Consider the following 22,960-nt stretch of genomic DNA (forward strand, 5'->3'; position numbering starts at 1 on the left):
TGAACAACTTTGGCTAATGGTATACATATGTAAATACAAATTTGCTTATAGTCAAGCTTTTTTATGAGTTTCTAAAACGTCCCGCTATTTTCGGCTGTGTCTCTCATTTTTGTCGTGAAATGTCCCGCTATTTTCTAAATGTACCTGGCAAGCCTATTATAAATAGAAGTGATAGAGAAAATATGGCAAAAGGTTCAGGTTCGATGACGCTACAATCAATCATTAAAATATAGGCACCTAAAATGTTGCTTTCTTGAGTTGTTTTTTAAAAATTTTAAGAAGTTTTTTAAATGGAAAGACGTTTTTATTGAAATAAAAATTGTTTTGAAATGTTAAAAATCTTTATATTTTGTTTAAATTTTCAAACAAATTTACCGAAATTTCTAGTTCTACTATTCACATTGTATAATTTTTTTTTGTAAGGCAGTTTGTCTTTGTGTTTTAATTCTAAAACTATTGTGTTCTGAAAACTTCATCTTCTTGAAAGCCTATCAATCTAAAAAATATTAAAATATTCTATCTTTTTCCCGGATCCAATACTTCAAAGCTTAAGAGCATATTCCAAGCTTGAAATTTTAATTTATAAATCCTGCGCTTAAAAATTCAAAAACGTTTAACCTATTTCAATTTTTTAATTTTTTTGTTTTAATCGACCATTGTTTTTTTTTAAATTCATCTATGATATGCTCGAAAAATGATTCGAAGTATTTTGGAGCCATTTTAAAGCTTAATTTTAATGCACAATGTGTATAAAATTAGTGTTTGCTGCTAGAAGCATTCAATATTTACAACAAAACATGGATTCTTTTATTTTTTTCAGACTCGAGTGCCCTCTGAGGTTAAAAGGTCTTAAATAAATGACATAATCATCATTATTTATTTTAATTTCTGTAAGTTTTTTTTTATTGATTATTCAAGAAACAAATTTCCGAACCTGCATTTTTTTTAGTTTAAGCTACCAATGATGAAATGTTCTGTTTTTTTAACAAATATTTATATTAAGTTATAATTGAGAAACTTCAAAATAGAACTTATTTAAAATTTAGTTTTTATGTCTGAAATAGTTTAAATATGATTTTATGTCTGATTTTGGGCTCTAGTAGATACTCTTGAAACAAAATAAAATATTCCAACTTTGTTTTCTAAATCTATTCTCTTCGAAATGCATTTTTATTTAATTCCCAGTAAACATTTTAAAACGTGATTAAATTAAATATTTTTTGTTGCTTCGGTCTTTTAAGTATATCAAACAACTTTGATTTGAAATACCCGACGCACACAGGGGTAAAATATGAAAAAGGCGATCAAAACTATTTTCCGCCGAAACTATGCGTTTTAGACCTTTAAGGTCTTCGAGACAAATGACCAACATTACAAGGACTAAAAAATTATTTTTTTTTGAAAAATTGATTCATCCACCTAGTAGTGAGTTAGAAAAACTAACTTTTTTAATATCCATTGTAGAGCTATATTGTCTGAGAACAGTTTTTAGCTAGTACCAATTCTAGCAACTTTGCCAAAGAAGTCATAGCTGTAACATTAATCGTTTCAAAGTTATGACAATTTTTAGAAAAATATCATCAATTTTCAGTTTTTTCAACATAACTTTTTTGCGCATGACTTTTCATATAAAATATGTTCTAGAGAGTTTTGAAGACAGAAAAGTTGTACACTTTTGCTGAATATACTGTATAAAAATTTTGAAGTTTAAACGAGATATCTCAAAAATACTTAACAAAAATAGTCATTTTGAACTGGTTATATCTCCTGAGTTCGGACGAGTTCGGTTACATATTTTACAGTTTTGCAATCAGAAAAGTATCGCCTTTCAAACAATAAACAACTCAAAGTGGCCAATTTTGATCTTCATAGTGTAAATGTCAATAGAAGTGAGATAAAAATGAAGTTTTTATACTAATTTGAGCCCATCTACCATCTCAAGTCCAAGTGGTTCAAGTAGGCCTACTGTTAGGAATCCTACATATTGCAGCCTAATAGTAATAGTTATGCTCAAATTAGTATAAAAACTGCACTTTCGGCTCTCTTCCATTTACATTTTCACTATGAAGGTCACAATTGGCCACTTTGCATTGTAAATTGTTTGAAAGCCGATACTTTTTTAATTCAAAAAGTGTAAAATATGTAACCGAACTCGTCCGAACTCAAGAGATATAACCAGTTCAAAATGACTATTTTTGTTAAGTATTTTTAAGATATCTCGTTTAAACTTCAAAATTTTTATACAGTATATTCAGCAAAAGTGTACAACTTTTCTGTCTTCAAAACTCTCTAGAACATATTTTATATGAAAAGTCATGCGCAAAAAAGTTATGTTGAAAAAACTGAAAATTGATGATATTTTTCTAAAAATTGTCATAACTTTGAAACGATTAATGTTACAGCTATGACTTCTTTGGCAAAGTTGCTAGAATTGGTACTAGCTAAAAACTGTTCTCAGACAATATAGCTCTACAATGGATATTAAAAAAGTTAGTTTTTCTAACTCACTACTAGGTGGATTAATCAATTTTTCAAAAAAAAAATATTTTTTTAGTCCTTGTAATGTTGGTCATTTGTCTCGAAGACACTATAGGTCTAAAACGCATAGTTTCGGCGGAAAATAGTTTTGATCGCCTTTTTCATATTTTACCCCTGTGTGCGACGTTTCGATAAGTTTTGGTGGCCTTTTTCAAGGGAATTCTGTCTGTTGTTCTTGTCAATGTCGTTTTCATCGAACGTTTAGGACTCCAGAATTTGCTGCTCGTATTTTTGAACGAATAAAAAGTTTAAATAAGCTATTATCATCCGTTTTTCTACTGTCCCACTGCACATCAACGTTTCATTTCATTTTGAAATTGTAACGTTGATGTGCAGTGAGACCGTAGAAAAACAGCACTAATCTTTTTTTGTTCGTTCGAAAATAGTACCAGCGAATTTTGGACTCCTAACCCTTCGATGAATATGACATTAACAAGAACAACAGACTGATAATTCCCTTGAAAAGGACCACGAAAACTTATCGAAACGTCGAGTATTTAAAAAAAAAACCCGATTTAATACACTTGACAGTGGATTGTAGCCTTTCTTACAGCCTGTAAATTATATTTGAGTATATATGGCACAAAATAAATTATGAATTATGATTAATGAATTTCATACGCAGTAAATCCAAAAAACAATGTAGGAAATAAAGATTCAAAGTTTTTAATAGGATAAAAGTATTTTTAATATTATCATAATTTTCATATCAATATCATTATTTGCAACTAATTGGAGATTTTTGAATGACTAGATTCTGGAATATTTTGTATGATTCCGTTTCTATGACATTATAATCTAACTCAATTTACTCCTTTTGGAGTTACAGCATATGGTAACTTCAAAATGGAAGGGGTTTAAAAATTAAGAATACTATTTCAAATACCCGATTTAATACAATTTAGCCAGTTTTATCAATCTTGTCAATTTTGTTAGTTTTAACAATTTTGTTAGTTTAGTGAATTTTGTCGATTATGTCTTAGTCAATTTTGTCAGTACTATCAATTTTGTCAATTTTGTTAATTTTGTTAGTCATGTCAATTTTTTTAAAAAAATTATTTTGTCAATTTTGGCAATTCTGTCAATTTTCATGATTTTTTCAACATTGTTAGTTCAGTCAATTTTGTCAGTTTTCTCGATTTTGTCAATTTTGTCAACTTTGTCAATTTTCATGATTTTGTCAACCTTGTCAATTTTGTCAATTTAGTGAATTTTCTCAAATTTGTCATTGTCAAATTGGCCAATTTTTTCAATTTTGTCAATTTTCATCGATTTTGTGAAGTTGGTCAATCTTGTCGATTTGTCAATCTTGTCAATTCAGTGAATTTGGTCAGTTGGGTCAATTTTTTAATTTTGCCAGTTCAATCAATCTTGTCAATTTTGTCAACTTTGTCAATCTTGTCAGTTTTATCAATCTTGTCAATTTTGTCAATTTTGTCAGTTTTGTCAATTTTGTCAATTTTGTCAATTTAGTGAGTTTTGTCGATTTTGTCATCGTCATATTGGTAAATTTTTTGTCAACTTTGTCAGTTTTGTCATTTTAATCAAATAATTGAATTATGTCAAGCTTGTCAACTTCTTCAATTTTGTCAAATTGTTCTATTTTTTCCATGCTTCAAACTCTACTATGGAGGGCTTGGTGGCGCTACTGTTTGGTTGTTACTTTCCATAGGTCTCAGCAAGTGAAAGTTCGGATTGACTTCCAAGCCGTCATCGTTTTGCTAGACACCAACCCCAACAAAAACAACGCAACAATTGCACAGGTTTTTCGATGCGAACGAAAAGTTTTCATCGCGCAACGTTAGATCTGGAGAGAGAAAGAGAAAAAGGAACAAAAAAAAACTAGCCCGAGAGCTTAAAGCTCGAGAGGATTCAGTAGCATTTGTCCTATTGGATTCAATTTGCTTCTACGGGCGAAATTCTCGCCTGTCGTTCGTGCCTAGAAAAAGCTTCCTGAGCATGAACGGTACGTGAGAAGATGAGATAGTGTGCATATATCGTTCGCGTTCCCGTGTCGTTTACCCCTTCTCAGAGCAAGCTGTGATTGAGAATCTAACGTTGGACTTACCATCACTATAGAAATATGCGATGTGAGGGTCTAGTCCTTAGGCTTGAGTGATTCAATTTCGGGGTTGTACCTCATGGTGCAATCCCTTTAAAGGAATTTTAATTTTGAGTTTAAAGCCCAGAATTAATTTTTGTGTCTGGTTTTCCTAACGGTGGACTGGTATTAAAAGAATAACTTCTTCGCTCGTTAAATTTAAATCAAGACATCCTTGTTTGACTGACGTTTATGTTTGTCAACCGATTGGAGACGCCCTCTGTTTTCCTTATGCGGAATAACACGGAGTGAAAGCGTACCCAGTGCTTATCGCGCCATGTTTTCGATAATCTTTATTTTATTGATTGCTGGTTGTGGCTAGCAAGCCAAATGGCCACGTTTTTTGGAGTGATGATTTTTGATAATTACTATGAATAAAAAATTTTCAAACTATTTTGTATTTTTTTCTTTCTTTTATAGGTTGAAGAAGAAAACAAATCAAATTTTTCAAGATAAAAATCATTTTTATTGTACTGCTCAGTTTCACAAAAACGTCGAGAACAAAGTTTACAAAAATTCACACAAATACACACAAATACACAGACATCATCAGAACTCGTCGAGCTGATTCGATAGGTACCTATAAAGGTATATCTAAGACCCATAATTAATGATCTCCCAAATCGACCGATAACTATACCTTTCTGAAAGAAAGGCAAAAGGTTCCCAACCATGTTTCCAAATAATTCAACATTTTTCTGGGTAACCTATGGAGTCAAGACAGCGAGAAAATAGTATCTATGATTCTAACATAGAGTCAAATGATCGGTGAAATATATTTTCAAATTTGTATATATGAGGCCTTCAGGATCAAAGGGGCGTAAGTTCCAAAATCGTCAATTTGAATTAAGTATAACCAACGGTTTTTTTATGTTTCAATGTACATCTGGTGTATTTACCTATTTATAATTTTTTTCGAAAACTTTTTGATTGAGTTTAAACTGCTCGAATTCGAAAAATATATGAAAAATTGTGCAACTTAACAACTTTGAAGCGGGTTTTCTCGAAACTATCATTTAGGCACTTGTACCCCTTTGATCCCGACCGTCTTATATGATAATTTTTGAAATTTTCAGTTTAGTAACTGAAGGGCTTGTCTAAACGCATAAGTATATCGATCATAAAAAAAAAAACATACCGATCAAAACCAATTAAGAAGACGAATTTAAAATTAAGATTACAATATAAAAAAAAGGTTCCCAACCATGTATTTCAAATAATGCAACATTTGCTCCGGGTAACCTATGGAGTGAAGACAGCGAGAAATGAGTATCAATGATTCTACCATAGAGTCCAATGATCGGTAAAACATATTTTTAAATTTCTATATAAGGTCATTTTTGGTCATTTTATCGGCCTAGTCAACATGCATAGGTATATCGATCATAAAAAAACATACCGATCAAAACCAATAAAAAACATGAATATAAAATTAAAGATTACAATATAAAAAAAGGTTCCCAACCATGTTTTCCAAATAATTCAACATTTGTTATGCATAACCTATATAGTCAAGACAGCGAGAAAATAGTATCTATGATTCTAACATAGAGTCAAATGATCGGTAAAATATATTTTCAAATTTGTATATATGAAGCCTTCAGGATCAGAGGGGTGTAAGTTCCAAAATCGTCAATTTGAATTAAGATAACCAACGGTTTTTTTATGTTTCAATGTACATCTGGTGTATTTACCTATTTATAATTTTTTTCGAAAACTTTTTGATTGAGTTTAAACTGCTCGAATTCGAAAAATATATGAAAAATTGTGCAACTTAACAACTTTGAAGCGGGTTTTCTCGAAACTATCATTTAGGCACTTGTACCCCTTTGATCCCAACCGCTTTATATGATAGTTTTTGAAATTTCCAGTTTAGTAAATGGTATGTCGGGCTGGTCTAAACGCATGAGTATATCGATCATAAAAAACATACCGATCAAAATCAATTAAAAAGACGAATTTAAAATCAAGATTACAATATAAAAAAAGGTTCCCAACCATGTGTTTCAAATAATTCAACATTTTTCTGGGTAACCTATGGAGTCAAGACAGCAAGAATAGAATATGATTCTAACATAGAGTCCAATGGTCGGTTGAATATATTTTCAAATTTGTATCTATGTTCATTTTTACAATTTTCAGTTTAGTAAATGGAATGTCGGCCTGGTCTACTCGCATAGGTATGTGTATCGGTCAGAATCAATGTATAAGGCGAATATAACATAACGAATACAATATCTAAAAATTTGGCTTAAAAAGTTTTCTCTTCAATAAGCTTCGAAAACGATGTTTTATCACTCCTCGATAAAATGCGTGCTTCTTCAAAATGGATCACTTTGAAAATGGCAACGAATGAAAAAATATCTCAATTTCAACTTTTTTAACCATTTTATAATTTTGGCATGAGAACTACCATCATGATTGCAATTTTTCCAAAAATTGATTTAAAAGCAACAGTATTAAATTATTAATTAAGTAACCATATAAAAGGGTTAATGAAAATAAGCGTATGAAAAAATTGATATGGTGTGCTTCGTTCTCCCGCACGCGCCCCTTCGTCGTTTTGTCCTCCACAGAGCAACCTGAATATAATGTTATGGGAAGTCTCGAAGTAACAATCGCTTTCATACCATGCAGTGTGGGCACGACGTACTCATCAACGACTTCATTAATTTGGGGGTTGTACCCCTTGGTGAAAACCATAAATATGTTTAATGCATCGGAACTTCAGTTCCGATGCTTTTTTGGATTGGTTCGGTTTTTAACTGAACCAAAATAATGAAAAAAATGACCTTTGACCGGGAAAATATGAAACAGTCTTCTTCCCCTCACACGGTTTCTGTCATGATGACATCAAACCTGAGTGGGAATGAAGCCTGTACGTTTTCCCTTGCACACATCGACAGATCCATACTTTCAAATAGCAAGCGCGTATCTATGACGTCATGTATAATTTGACGTCATATTATCGATCATCTTGATTAGTGATAGCTTGACATTGCTGGCAAGCCAAATGGCCACGTTTTTTGGAGTGATGATTTTTGATATTTACTATGAAAAAAAAATTTTCAAACTATTTTGTATTTTTTTCTTTTTTTTATAGGTTGAAGAAGAAAAAAAATCAAATTTTTCAAGATAAAAATCATTTTTATTGTACTGCTCAGTTTCACAAAAACGTCGAGAACAAAGTTTACAAAAATTCACACAAATACACACAAATACACAGACATCATCAGAACTCATCGAGCTGATTCGATAGGTACCTATAAAGGTATATCTAAGACCCATAATTAATGATCTCCCAAATCGACCGATAACTATACCTTTCTGTAAGAAAGGCAAAAAGTACTTGAAAGACCGAAAACGCTAGAAATATTGAATGAACAACATCCGGTCGTAACCTTAAACGTGATTTATTTTTTTTCAATTGAAGATTTAACTGGATATGAAAATTGTTAAATTAAGATTAATTTAAACTAACAATTATTCTTTTTTTGCTTTACAAAATTAAATCCTTGTTAATTTCTGTTCGAGCTGAAATTTATTTAAGATATATTTTTAAATCGAGTGTAATATTTCATGTTTGTTTTCTATTTCTGTGCACTTATTCTTACACATATCCGAAGCTTTAAATTTTATTTATTTTGAAATTTTAATTCTTATTGTTTCGGTATTTCGAAAATATGGAAAATGGTTTTAAAAATGAATTTCCTTATTCTAGCAAAATTTTAATTTCCAAAACCCCCACCCCATGGACGAGTCTTCCGCAATGGGCCTGGTAATTACACTTAAGTAATAAAAAAAACACGGATATTTTCCTTTCTCCTGTTTACAAAATAAGAGGAAGTAACAATAAAACAAAACAATGCGCTATACAATAAGCGTAGAAAAAAGTAACGTTACTCCAAAACAAAAATTATAAAAACGGGACATGTAATCACAAAAATTGCATATCTAGTCAACAAATTTCCAGAAACGATTTTTTGATAACTCCAGAATATCAAAAATATTTCTCAAACACTAAACTAGATGAACCGAAGTGCTAAAAATACGCAACGGGAAATCAGGGTTCACGATCTTGCATCAGAATCCACAATCTATGATCTGTATCAGTAGCCATGACTCAAGATCAGGATTGAGTATTCAAAATTCAGAAACAGGATCAGGTAGGAAGGTCTACAATCAGGATCAATGATCAATATTCGAAATTTAGTCTCAATTCGCAGTTCGGGGTCAGATAGCAGGATAAACTTTAACACCCGTTAGTTGAATTTTAGATGTCTAGGCTCGTGACCCAAAATTAAGACCTGAAATCAGAAAGCGGAATAATAATCCGGGAACCATGATCCAGTAATAGGCACCATCAACCAGGATCAGCGATCAAATTCAGGATGCATGATGGGATTTGTTCAGTAGTAGAAAAAAGGATCTCAAAATTCAGCTTCAGGATCCAATATCAAGATCAATCCAGAATTTGAACGTAGGATCTGAATCAGATTCTAAGGAGTGTATTCGAAAAAAAATGCAACACTTTGTTTTGTGGATAACTTTTGAATGCATGGATGAAAGTTGGCAAAATTTTCAGTGAAACTACCAAGCAATGCGATGTTTGTAGGTGCAAAATTTTATGATGTTCTGTCAATTGGTGTTTTAGATAGGGTTCAATAAAGAAGTGCATCGAACTTTATTCATAGGCGGAACGCGCGGCATCTATATTTCAAACTATGAACCTTCCCTTTTTCAAATCATGGACTTTTTGATGATGTTCCCTATTTTTTTTTTTTTTTTTTTGAGCTCTACCTTCAAATTTACTCAAAATTATGTATTTGATCGAAGTTATGACAAGCTTAGCATATTTAGAAGTACCGTAAACTGGGGGAACTTTGATCAACATGATTTTTTTGCAGATAATCATCATTAACTAAGTTTAAAGTTAAAATATCTGAAAACTGTTTACTACGTTTGAAAGCCTATAAATTAAGTTACAAATAAGCTGAATTTGGTTTTTATTGGAAGATTTTTAATATTATTTCAAATGTAATTTTAAAATCTTAAAATATCTTGGTTTTTGAAGGCTCACAAACAAACCTCTCCTGATCAAATTTAGGCATTTAGAAGCAAATGGGTTGTCAAATGTGAAAGTTCCACTTTTTTCTTGGTTTGGGTTTAGTTTAAGTGATATTTTTATGGTCATTTAATGATAATTTTTGGATATTGAAAAAAATCGGTCATTTTCCATGAAAAAGCTCGTATAGAAAAAATGGCTAAAAACCCTATCAAATGATTAAGTTTGAAGAAAAAAAGAACATAGGAACAGTGCGAGGACTCAGGGAATTGCATGAAGATAAAATTTCATTTGTTTTTGAGGCCAAAAAATATAAAGCAATGTTTATAATTTTTGCCCCTAAATGTATGCAGCAACATTGTCCATCTTTTGAGTATATTTGTTTTTGAAACAAAACGTTGAAAAATTTAATCGAGTCAAACCAAAAATACTGTTATCGATATTTTGAGCCTTCTGTGCTAAATGGCATCAAAACCATAAATTTGAAGATGTTGAGATACGTTTAAACCAAAGTGATCAAAGTTACACCGAAACTCGAAATCTGGTTTTGTAACAAACATTTAATTATGACCACAAATGTCGTTTGAATTTACTGCAATCAATGATCATGTTTGATACTCCTCACCTCAGTAAGGGGTTTAAAGCTTTTAGGTATTACGAAAAAGCAACCCCTTCCAAAATATTCAAAAATGAATGAAAAAAGTGATCAAAGTTCCCCCAGTTTACGGTACTTTTGAAGGAAAAAGGACGAGATTAGAGGCATTTTTCTTGGCAATTTGGTTTTGTAATGTGACGATCATTTTTTTACCACTTGCGGATTTCCAGCTTCCACGAATTTCCAGCCTTGTTAGAAACTGGTTATCATTTTTTTCACACTTTTCTCCTTTATCTTCTCGGGATCATCCAGGGAAGTCTTGACAAAGATTTTTTTTCCTGGAGATCTGTCAGGTGCTCGCTTAAAATGGTTTTACAATCCATTTGGATTTTATTTTCAGAGTTTCACGTTTCACACCGCTATCTGTACAACTGTTAAGCACACGGTTAAACCCCTTTTTTTGTTTATTCAACTGATGGATAACTTTTTAAACTAGTCGACATGAATTTTGGCCTGTTTTTAGACTGTTAGACGAGTCAGAAAAAAATGATTGACTTTTTTCACCACTTATAGATTCGAAATGTCCAGATTTTGCTTCCTGAAACCTGCAAAGGTGAAACCATAATCTTTACTTTCACGGAATCAGTGATCCTCACTTATATTCAAATTTTAGCTCACCATTAGATTCCCTAAGACTCTTAAAGCAATTTATAACATGAATTTTGGTCGAATAGTTGATTTCCAGCTGATTTGGGATCTCTCAAAAGAACTTTCCGAATTTTTCACGATACTGCCCAAAAATGTTGATCTATGAACTTATTCATCGGCCGCTATCTCAAAAACCACTCGACAGTTCGTTAAAAAAATTTGCCCATGAAAACATTCTATTACTGCGTAGATTTTCTGAAAATTTGCATCCATGCTTTCAAAAGTTATTCACAAAACAAAGTTTTGCATTTTTTTTAATAAACACCTTAAGATAAGGATCCAGAATCAGATTCCAGATCAGGATTGGGATCGAGATTAGGTTCAGGTTTCATATCACAATATTAATCAATGGTTTCGGAGAAGAACCAGGACCCGGACTGGAATCAAAAACTGATTAGGTTCTGGAACAGGATTAGTATAAAACTTTTATCATGATCAGCGAAAGTATCCGGAATCTAATACTGATTACTTTTGAGTGTAAAATTTTATCTTGGAGTGTCTCAAAGTTTGTTGATACTAGAACTCTTCAACTAAAATCGACATGATTGATACAAAAAAGGCAAATTATTGTTTTTCTACGTGAACCTCACGGCAGCGTTTTATACATAACATTTCCAAGTTTTTTTAATGCTTTTTTATATTGAAAGGGATCATACCCTGAGATTCTAAGGAGCCAAAGTCGGTTAAAGTTTTTTTTCAGGGATTTTCATCCTATTGGATGATTCATCCCATAAGTAAAGTCGATTTTAGTTAGACATTTGTAAATTGTTTGCTAAACTTAACACTTTGAGAGAAAAAAAAGATATAATTTAAGAAAACTTTCATCTTCTTAAAAAGAAATATCATATATTTATGTATGAAACGTGCAAATAAATGGAGAAATTTATACCTTTTTGGAACCATTTAATGTTACTTCAGCTTCGAAAACCTCACAGATGATTTATTGATTAATTTTCATTTTCTCAGAATGTTTACTATACAGTCCCCCCACAATCATTAGTCACTTAACGTATCATTTCACCACAAAATGTTCGTTCGTTCGGGTGTTAGTGGACCAAACATCAAGCTTTGCATGAATTTCAGTCATTAAATATTCCCTCTTTGATTTCAAACATGATTTTGTTTCCAATTTTGTTGAAAAATAAAATAATTTACCGAAACAATCAACGTTTTTCAAAACCACAATTATGGGTCAAAATTGAAGCTTGTAACAATTATTAGTCATATTGCCCACAATTATTAGTCACAATGAAATCCATGACAACACCCGAATATCAACATGAAAATCGACAAGTTTCTGGCAAACATTCAGGGGCATTTTTTGCTAGTATACGTTCAAGGGGCAATTGGGTTGAGCTAGCAACCAAGAAATGTTTTGTTTTGCTTGCGGAAAAGTGACCCATGATAGTGTGGAACTTGGTGGATTCTGTAACAATTATGGGTCACTTTTATTTTGCTAAATATTATTGAATTTTCGCATTTCATTCGCTCAGTTTTATTTGGAAAATGTAAACTCTTCTTTTGTGCTTATATAGGACCAATTCATTTGGTTGGAATCTTTGAAATACCAGCATAAGGGGCTTAACGGTTTAAGATGTCAACCTTATAACATTGGAATTTTATGCGATAGTTCCACAGCTTGTAGTTCACCTTTGATAAAAAGTATTCAAACAGCAATTTTACTGTTATCAAACGCACAAATAATATTTTTAATGCATTTTGATGATATTGTCGATTAACTAAAAATAATAATATGATATAATATCTTTTGGTTTAGTAGATATCAGCAGTTCTAATGATCGGTGACTAGTAATTGTGTGTGACCCATGATTGTGGGGGGACTGTACATTAGACACAATAGAAATGCATGTGATTAGCTTCATTTCTCAGTTTGTAGCTACGATTTCGTGTAGAACTGATAACTGAACTCTTATATGCCCTAGTCAATACGCTTGACAATGAATCCTCCTAAGCTCAAGCCATTAGAACTGATAAATGACTGAACTTGACATGCGGTTGCTCCAGAAATGGAAATGGCTTGTAGTTGCTAGAATCTAGGTCAATGCGGTTCAATCAACGTGGTTCAATGAGATGAGAGTTGAATAAATTTCCCTTTCGTCAAGTCGGCATCGTCGCCATTGTTGAATTCTAGTTTCGCATCCAGCTCTGGAAGATTCTTGAGGCTGCACCTCCGAAAGGGGGCGAACCTGCTGCTCTAATTGCAGACTAACTCCACTGCTAAATGGCTCGATCATACCCTTGCTTGATTAATACAACCGGTACTGTGGCCATTTGTGGCAGTTCTGATTCGATCGATTGTAATTACACATGTTAATCAAACGTGTTTGGGTCAGTCAGTCAGTCAGGTTCTGCCGCCCGGATTCACGTGGAATGCTGACAGAAGTAGGGTTGATGAATTTATAATTAGCACACGTAGCGTTTGGCAATTGTATGGAACCCTCTATGAAGATCAGCTCGCGGTAAGCCTTTGAGCAAGCGCAGCGAATGAGCGCCCAAATGAAAATAAAAAAACACATCATCCGCAAGGTACAAACTTCCTCCTTCTGCTGAACGACCGGTGCGTTTCTTGCGAATCCAATTTGCTGCGATTAGTAGGTGTTTAAATGTACGCTCATCCATTCCAGCCACCCATTAGATACGTAAACTTTTTGCTGCTTCTTTTTCTAACGATTTGTGCGTCTTTCTCGTTTCCAGAACTCGTTAAACGTCACCACAATGGACAGCAAAAACCAACCCTATCCGAATGCTCCCGGATTTGTTCCGATGGCCAACCATCAGACGCAGCCTCAGCCAATGGCAGGTGGCTATCCACATCCTGGTCAGCAGCCGCAGCAGTTCAGTTACGCCCATCCGCCCCCACCGCCCCCGTACGATGCCAATGCCAATATGATTCCACCCCAGCAGGGCGGCACCACCACCTATGTACAAAGTAAGTAACTTTTAAGTAGCGTGCAAAATAACGATCCTAACATCTGATTCGGTGGGAAGATGAATTTGTTAATTTGTTGCGAGAGCTGTAGAGTACACCAATCAATCGATGTATCTTCAGGCAAGACTTATCTTCATGTATCTTGAATACATTTTTAAGACTGATTTGATTCTAGATCGAGGGACAAAGAGAAGCAAAAAGTCCTAAATTAGTATGGGATACTTTTTTCTGCGAGTCACGTGACTTGACTTTCTAGCTAAAAATGTTAGATCGGATCTGCTGGGATCTGTCTTCAGAGCTCATTTGATCTTAAAGCTTGCCTCAGAAAAAATCGGAACAAAAAAAATTGCCTGTATTTCAGTTATTTATTATTGAATTCAAGATATATTTTTATACAGCGTTTTCTTCATACTTCCAAGAAAAAATACTAATAAAATTATACGTCACGGTTTCGAAGGAATTCTCGAACACGGTTTATTAGGCGGCGCACACCTCTTTGTCCATCTTATTCCACCAGGTATTCATCTGAGTGATGTCTTTGACAACCTCTCCATTTGGCTTGAGTCTCCTCTTCTTGATTGCCCCGTATCTATTTCTCTATAGGGCGGAACTGGGGGCAGTTGGGTCGGTCAAGGTTTTTCAGAACAAACTGGACCCCTTTCTCTGCCTACCATTCTTGAACGTTTTTGCTGTAATGACAGCTTGCCAAATCTGGCCAAAAGATTAAGGGATGGTATTGGGATCGAATTAACCGCAAAACTTATTTTTGGAGCCACTCTTTTTGGTATAGTTCCGATGTCATTGTTTTATTTGTAACGAAAACATTCGTTTCTCGTTGACACAGCTGCAAATGCCCTGCCAAATCATAAACTCTCGTGCAAATTTGTCCGCAAAACGAATTTAAATTTGGCTGGAACATTCCCCGAGCCGTTGCCAAGTAAAACTTTTGACCTGGAATTTGCCCGAAGTCAGCCTTGACAGAGGTTTCATCATCCATCAGAAGACACCCGTCAAACTTGGTCAGCACCTGGTCCTATAACTTCTGACCACTGTTTTTGGCCACACTTTTCTGTTCTATGGTCCGATTTGGCTGTTTGCTAGCTCGATACGATTTGATTTTTCCCCGGAGTCGAAATCTCCTCACGGTACTATGGGCAGAATCAAAATTTCTGGCAAAATCACGGTCCGACATATTGGAATTCCTTTTAATCGTCTTCAAAATCTGACCATACAGTTTCCGGTCGACAGTTCCGCTCCGACGATTGGTTTGAGGCTTCCGAATCGTTGTCAATGTGTCCTTAGACCGTTTTTTAACGCAACATATGGTATTTCTGGAAAATTCAGGTGTTTCGCTAGTCTACATGCACATTGCACATGCAACTGTGCATATTTGATTCCCTTCCAAAACCCATTATTGTTTTGGATCTCCGTTTTTTTTTGCCAATTTGTCTATTGAGAACAATAGCGATTGGTCATTGATGATTGCTGATGACAGTTGGTGTTGATGTACACAGTACAAATGTTTACATCATCACACTGTAAAGCAAACCTACTCAAACTGTGGTAAACCTCAACACTGCAGTGTTGGCAGATAAGAATGAGTAGATTTATCGAAATACTCATTGAGAAATAAGTACTATCGCGGTTAGGGAATATGAGAAGTAGAAAGTGACAAATAGCTGTCGTTAATGTAATGAGTACTATTATAGTGACTTGACGAACAAATTTGATTGAAGATTAATTCTTTCCACATCTGAAACCTGCGTTTTCAACATAAATATTGAACCAGTGAAGGAGTAATAAATGTACAAATGATTTGTGAATGGCGTGCAAACAAAAAATCTGATTTGTTTTTTCAACCAATGGGGTTCTATTTCCTCGCATCGATTGACAAAAAATCGATATTCATAAAACAAAAACATGTGTATTGTTAACAAGCCTTTTTGCAAATAAGCTTTGATTGCCTTAATATGTCGCATGAAAGAAACCCCAGCCAACAATTTGGTAGGTATATCAAAAGATATACGTACGTCTATGTCGACACAAATCATCGTATATGACGTTAGAAAAAAGCATATACCTACCAAAAGTGGAGGCAATATACGTACATGTTTTCGTTATTTTCTGGTTTACGACATCGACAACATCATATGTGATGTGATTTACGATGTTAGAAATACTTTGGTACTTTATGTCGCAATGGCGTCGTTTTGTACGTTACATTAAAAGATTCGATTCATGCGCATTTACGATGATGGGAGGATTGACAGTTCCATCCACACTTTATGCGATGTGTGTTTTACCCTTTTACGACTTGAAGCGATATGATGATAAATTTGCGATTTAAGGCACCCTTAATGCGAGGTGTGTTGAACTCTTGTACGACTTGAAGCAATCTGACGATGAATTGGCGATCTAAGTCACCCTTTATGCGAGGTGTGCCGAACTCTTGTACGACTTGAAGTAATCTGACGATGGAATGTCGATTTATGTCACCCTTTATGCGAGATGTGTTGCAGTCTTATACAATGTTCAGAGATTTTAACATCGATTGACAACTTAAGTCATATTTTATAAGATGTGTGTTGTAAGATTGTACGATATGATGCAATTTGGCATTTGATGGACTCTTTAAACGATATTTTATGTGAGTTGGGATGTACTTACACACTCATCTGGCGCAACCCCTTATAGTGTAGTTTTGATCCGTTATCGGATAAGACTGGGTTAACTCCTTTTTGGTGTACAGGCCTTGTACCCCTTATAGGGTACATAGGCTATACGTCATATCGTCGGGTCAAATTTACACATTATTTGAAACGCTTGCGCTCTGTGAAGATGTGAGCAGTTTCAAGCGACAAGGAACGTTGCATGCAAGGAATACAAAATGAAAATGAAATGACATATTTTCAAACAAAGCATACTTTATTTCTTCACTTTAAACTTAACATTTTTAACATACTACCGCTCGATTTCAGCATTTTCCGAAGCATGATGATTTCCGCAGCTTGTGGTCACAGGGCAACCTGTTGAGCGAATAATTGATTGTTAATTGATGGTTTAATAATTTATTCGTAGTAAAATGCTTACCATTTACCAGCATAGTTTATCACGAAGCATTTCTGGTTCGGAATCGGAACCCTCCTCATGTGCCCACGCAAAGTCTGTGAAGAGAATCATACAAATGTATTAGAAACGAAACTATTTTGACGATAATATTAAAATACTTACTAAAATCCTCCTCCAAACAGTCCAGCGGACTTGCAACAAAACGGTTCAAAATTTGACAACACATAAAACTACCCGTCGTGATGCGTACCCGGGCTTTTCGAAATAATGTGTAATATTGACCCGACAAATTGACCCGTTATTTGACAGATAATGCAGGTTCGTAAAAACGGGTCAATTTTACAACTTTCAGGTGTTCCGCCAAATGAGTGTGTATGTACGATTTGTATCATAAAACGATTTTACGGACCATTTTATGTAGCATGTTATGTTTAATATTGTGATTGAAATACGACGCTAGGAAAAAATAAAATAAGTTGATGATTTTAACTGATTTTTATTATAACTAATGCACTACATATATTTTCGTAGGAACCGCAACCGGGCATTGTCCCGCTCGCTACTTTCCTAACTGCCACCGCCTCCATGCCTCCCTCAGGATCTTTGGCCTCTTTCTCTCGGGTTTACAGCGGAAATTTCCCGGCCACAATTCTGTCCGTGAACATTTCTTGATAGGGGAACATGCCCCATTATGCGCCACCTAAGCAAATCGCTGATTTTCTATGTATTCCACGTACAAATTGTGTTAAAAATGGGTGTAATCGTTGAAGAAAAGTGTTTCCTACAAATTCCTATGACTTTTCATCACTCAAATTACCATAGTTTCTTCAAAAACACGATTTTTAAAAACCATGTTCAAAGCCACAGAACAAAACTGTGTTGCGAATACGCGCCGCTGTGTATTCAATACGCGCCTAGCAGCCGAACACACCCGAGAGCAGCCGAAGACCGAAAACACACCAATACTTACAGACACTTTGACTGAAAAGAAAATCAAAATGGACTAATAGAAATTTAACAAAAAATGAAAAATAGGTTTTTTGGGCTGAATTAACGCTCAAAATATGGTTTTAGACTTTTTGTTCATTTTCAATGAAAATTGGCCTTTTTGAAAAATCAATGCTATTTTCAGCCTACTACGATTGGCGCGTTATAAAGAGCGCATGGGCCGTGATAGAGCATACCCATGAAAAGCATACCTTAGCGAGTTCAGTATGATTTTTTAGCATAAAACCATAATTTAGATTCTCCTCTATCGATGTGTCAGAAAATATTGTCTTATTCGTGTTTCTTTGCTTGGTGACACCTTATTGAAAGTGTTTTAAAATTTAGATCGAAATGAAGAAAAACCTAAATTGTGAAATTATCACGACACAGGGGCATTTTAAGGAAAAATTCATACTTGCCATGACCAATCACAGCATTTAAAACAAATTGGTAATATTTTGCAGGCTTAAAATGTTTCAGATTCTTCAGAACAAGAGTGGCGCGTATTAGCCACATGGGGCGTTATATGAACTTTTCCCCTACTCGTAGTATGCACATGCAAATCGTCGGGTAATTATCCGGCGGGTTTTTTTAATCTGAGCCTAGTAGGGGAGAGTAATCCTATTAGTAAGGTTTCTGTCCAACGTTGTTTTTCCAAAACCTACCTTTATTATTTTATTTCATCCGTTTGCTTGTTTGCTTTAGTCGTCAACTTTCACAAAATTCAAATGCTGATACAAAATTGCAAGCACGATCGCAAAATTACACATCCACTCAACACGATCCAACACGATGAAGTTTTAATATCATGATGAGATGTGGGCGAACGCTAAGTATCTGTTAATACGAATCTGATTCGATCGCATTAAATATAATTACATCGTGGTTAAAGTGACCGATTATACGATTATAATTATACTTGTTATAATATTTGTAGCTATATCGGAAAGACACGGTGTTAATTTGCCTACTTATGTGACATTCTAGTAAACATACAAAGTGATACGAAAGACGATGCTTACGTAGAATTCTTTACGAATTTATTTGAAGTCATTTACGATTTCGATTCGAAAGTAAGTTGTGTACCAATAAAATGCATCTTAAGAAATCTTATGCGGTCGTTATAAGATTTCATTTGACATCGGTGGAACTAAATACGACTTCATCCAACACATCGTAATTAAGTCGTATTTCATTGAGATGTTGCATCTTCTACGATGAATGTACGATATGGTCGAATGCTAAGTGTACATATTTACGATTCCGATTAAAGTTGCATCCATATACGAGTTCGACGATGATTTCTTTTACGATTTCATGTTGGCTGGGACATTATCTATCGTGAAATTTACAGCATCATACCAATCAGATGCGGAACCGGTGAAACGCCATGTGAATAAATCTATCAGATTTTTACCGAAATTTATTTTGATCGAAACTAATTGTGTGAGATTCAACATGGCCAAACATATCCAAAAATGATAAATATGGGTGTTTCATTCGATCTTAATTAACAAAACATTTCAATATATGTATCATTGAATGACTAAATTCAAATGAATTATTTATTGATGAAAAACATCATAGAAATGATCAGACTTGCCCCCTCTTACTCTTATTAAAAAAATATCTCCATTTATGAGGGCTAAAGGTCGCGCCCCGGAAAATTACCCCAAAATTGATTTCTATAATACAGTGAGCGAAATAAGAATAGTACCACTATGTGTTTTGCTTGTTAAAATATGAATGATTGAAAATCACGAAAATTTCCTTTTACAGTTTGTTCTGAATTGTTCAACGAATAAATCAAACTTGAGTTTACTTTTTTTGGACGTAGCAATTGGCGTTGAGGACCAAAAATGTGAAAAAGGGTTGTGAAATGAGAATAGTACCACTTGAGTTTTTCTACAAAAACAAGATTATTTTTAAAAATTAACTATGTACAATTGAATGATAATGCTTCTACGAATTATTTGAATAGATAACTGCACTTTAAGGAGTTTTCTAGAATTCCAAAGGTTTTCAAAGGTTTTAAAAGGGGGTTTTAAGAGATGCTCCTCTAACGTTAAGGAATTTGATATTTGAGCTGGTAATTCTTTACCAAACTAATTACTTTGTTCATTAGAATGACGTGAAGTGATGAAACACATTCGGAATATATTTTGAATCAGAAAAAATAGGTTTGAAATCAAAAACTTAGATTTTTTTTTAAGTAAACCACACTTATTTAAGTTTCACTTATTAGATGGCAGCACTATCTTGCAGTTAAAACCAAATTAAGTCTCAATATTGATTTTCCAGGTTTATTCATTTTGAGGTATTTTTTCCATCACAGTTTTGTGAAAGTTCACGCTGTAGAAAGCTTTTCCGAATTTGCAAAAGAATCACCAGCACAAAATGTACAACCGCTAAAATTCCTGCACATCTCAACTTCCGATTCAAGTGCAAATCATGCTTATAATACTGCTAGCCGTCTGGTTCATCAAGCTCCATCGCAAAGTACAACTTTATTCTGATAATCAGTCCGAAAAATTCACTTTTAGTGACCTTTATTGATCAAAATCATCCAGCACACCCTAATTAATCCCGGATATTCGAAAATGGACGTGAATTTGGTTAAGTTGCAAGATAGTGCTGCCATCTATGTCTTAAAACTAGAGAAATAGTGTTTGATTATTTAAAAGCATTAGTATTTTTGAATTCCAACCTGTTTTTTGGATTCAAATTCAGCCTCAAATATATGTTTGATCATTTTGCATCATACTTAATGAAGAAATCAAGCAGTTTGATAAAGAATTATAGCTCAAACATCAAATTTCTTAACGTTAGAGGAGCATCTCTGAAAACCCCCAATTAATACCTTAGAAAACCTTTGAAATTCCGGAAAACTCCTTAAATTGCAGTTTTCTATTCAAATAATTAGAAGAATCATTATTATTCACTAGTACACAGTAATTTTTTTTAAATAATCTTGTTTTTGTTGAAAAATTCAAGTGGTACTATTCTTATTTCGCACCCCTTTTTCACATTTTTGGTCCTCAACGCCAATTGCTACGTCCTAAAAAAGTAAACTTATGCTTGATTTATCTGTTAAACAATTCAAAACAAACTTTAGAAGAAAATTTTCGTGATTTTCAATCATTCATATTTTAACAAGCAAAACACATAGTGGTACTATTCTTATTTCGCTCACTGTAGCATTCTGGTGGTTCCAGAAATGCGATTTGGCTCTATTTTGTGGAAAAACAGCGAGGAAGAGAATGAAATGCTTTGTGTTTGATGCTCCCCGCCCACCTCACTTCACTGAAAATAGTTCCTGCTATTAACAGGTCCAACAAAAATATCATCATTTCTATCACATTCGGCTGACATAAATTTCAAATGTTATCATTGAAAAACCGTTAAAAATTTACTTTAAGCAGTGCCAGTTACAAAGGCACTTTTAAAGTGCTCAGTTTTCGTAACAGCGTAATCTTATATGAACTCATAAATGATTAAACCAATTCCTCATTAAAATATACGGCTTCAATTTATTGCTAGATAAATACAATTAGAGTTACTTTTGACTGTGGAAAATTTCACTTCTTTTATTTTTCCACTGCTGGGGCAGCCAAAATAATTAACAGCTTTGAAATAAGTTTTTGCACTTCTTAAACAGTTATCGGAGTCAGATAATATATAGGCAATGTCCAGTAAAATAGGGACACTCTTGATGATTAGTGTCACTAAGCAGTACTGGTTTTACTCGTCTTAAAGCGGGTTACTTTCAAGTATCACTTTTGCATTTTATTGTCCAAAATTGAGTACGTCTAGTAAGATTAAACTAAATAGCGAATAAGTTTCAAGACAATAACATGATGAATGTGCTACGGAAATTCAATTGCGATGTTCTTCAAACAAGACATATAACGCAAACGACCTGATTAAAACTTTGTTATTTACACAAGTTTCGTGGGCTAGCTGGTACGTCTGTTCTCTGACTACCAACGATACTCCAATAATGAACTTCCTTAGAGGTGGAACTATGGGTATAAGATTCTATGCCGAACCGGCATTAACAAGCTTTCTAATATTTAGTATTGCCCTAGCAGTGCAACTGCATTACATAAGTCTGAAAGAAACCAAATAAAATACATCCCCTATCCTATCACAAGACAAGGCAGGATGGAAACAATCAGCCAGCAAGGATATCGCCCAGCAAACATTATTGTAGGTATATTTCTCAACAAACTGTGCTATACGCTTCATATACATTATAAAATCATCTTATATAACTCGAAAAAACAGCATTTACGTACTAAAGTGGAGGCAATATATGTACATTAGGGTGTCCCAAAATTGCATAACTTCTGGGAATCTGGGGGCTCACCCTCCAAATGGTAGATTAGGATGTGCAGAATAAACTTTTGTATGGGGCCGACTAAAAAAAATCATGTTTAGAGGTTCCGCAAGCGTGATCTTTAAAAAAAGTCCACTTTCAGAAGATTTGATTTTAAATAAATTCTGAGTCCAAAAATTTTCATAAAATTTATATATTTTATATTTTTTTAAATTTTGTTTGAGTTAAAAACTACACGTAAAAAATATAAAATTAATCAAATTTGTATCAAAATGTAAAACTAGCAAGCTATTTACAAGAAAAAAAATTTTTTTGGTCCAAAAATTTTGAATTCAACTGACCAAAATATGTACCAAGTATAGAATATTTTTGATACCAATGCCATCTAAAGATGCGGATTTTTGTGCACTTAAACTTTGCTGAACAAAACATGTGGTTTGTATCAACGTGTGAACAGCTATTCACGATTTCATGCTTAACAAAAATCACAATTTAGGATATTTTTTATTTAATTTATCAAATTTGTCTTAATAAATACCTACTTTAAAATCAAAATACTTGCAAAAAAAGACTTTGATGGTTTAAAGGAGTCATCAGAAGGCCATATG

General features: G+C 33.8%; 1 protein-coding gene and 1 long non-coding RNA gene across 2 annotated transcripts in view; one reads left to right on the forward strand and one right to left on the reverse strand.

Annotated features, from left to right (window-relative positions):
- The window catches only part of LOC129743684 (lipopolysaccharide-induced tumor necrosis factor-alpha factor homolog), a 69,231-nt gene that overhangs the window by 11,828 nt on the left and 34,443 nt on the right, over window positions 1-22,960 (forward strand). The window contains exon 2 of the mRNA XM_055735772.1: window positions 13,723-13,957. Within this exon, the coding sequence (XP_055591747.1) occupies window positions 13,744-13,957 (214 nt within the window). The 5' untranslated portion in view covers window positions 13,723-13,743. The remainder of the gene's footprint in view (window positions 1-13,722; window positions 13,958-22,960) is intronic.
- Window positions 16,888-17,379, reverse strand: LOC129743688 (uncharacterized). The gene is made up of 3 exons (XR_008736655.1): window positions 17,189-17,379; window positions 17,048-17,121; window positions 16,888-16,983 (listed from the first exon to the last, which is right to left on the reverse strand). It is a non-coding gene; the product is annotated as an uncharacterized LOC129743688 (long non-coding RNA).

Source organism: Uranotaenia lowii, chromosome 2 (assembly GCF_029784155.1).
Source record: "Uranotaenia lowii strain MFRU-FL chromosome 2, ASM2978415v1, whole genome shotgun sequence".
Classification (NCBI taxonomy): Eukaryota; Metazoa; Arthropoda; class Insecta; order Diptera; family Culicidae; genus Uranotaenia; species Uranotaenia lowii.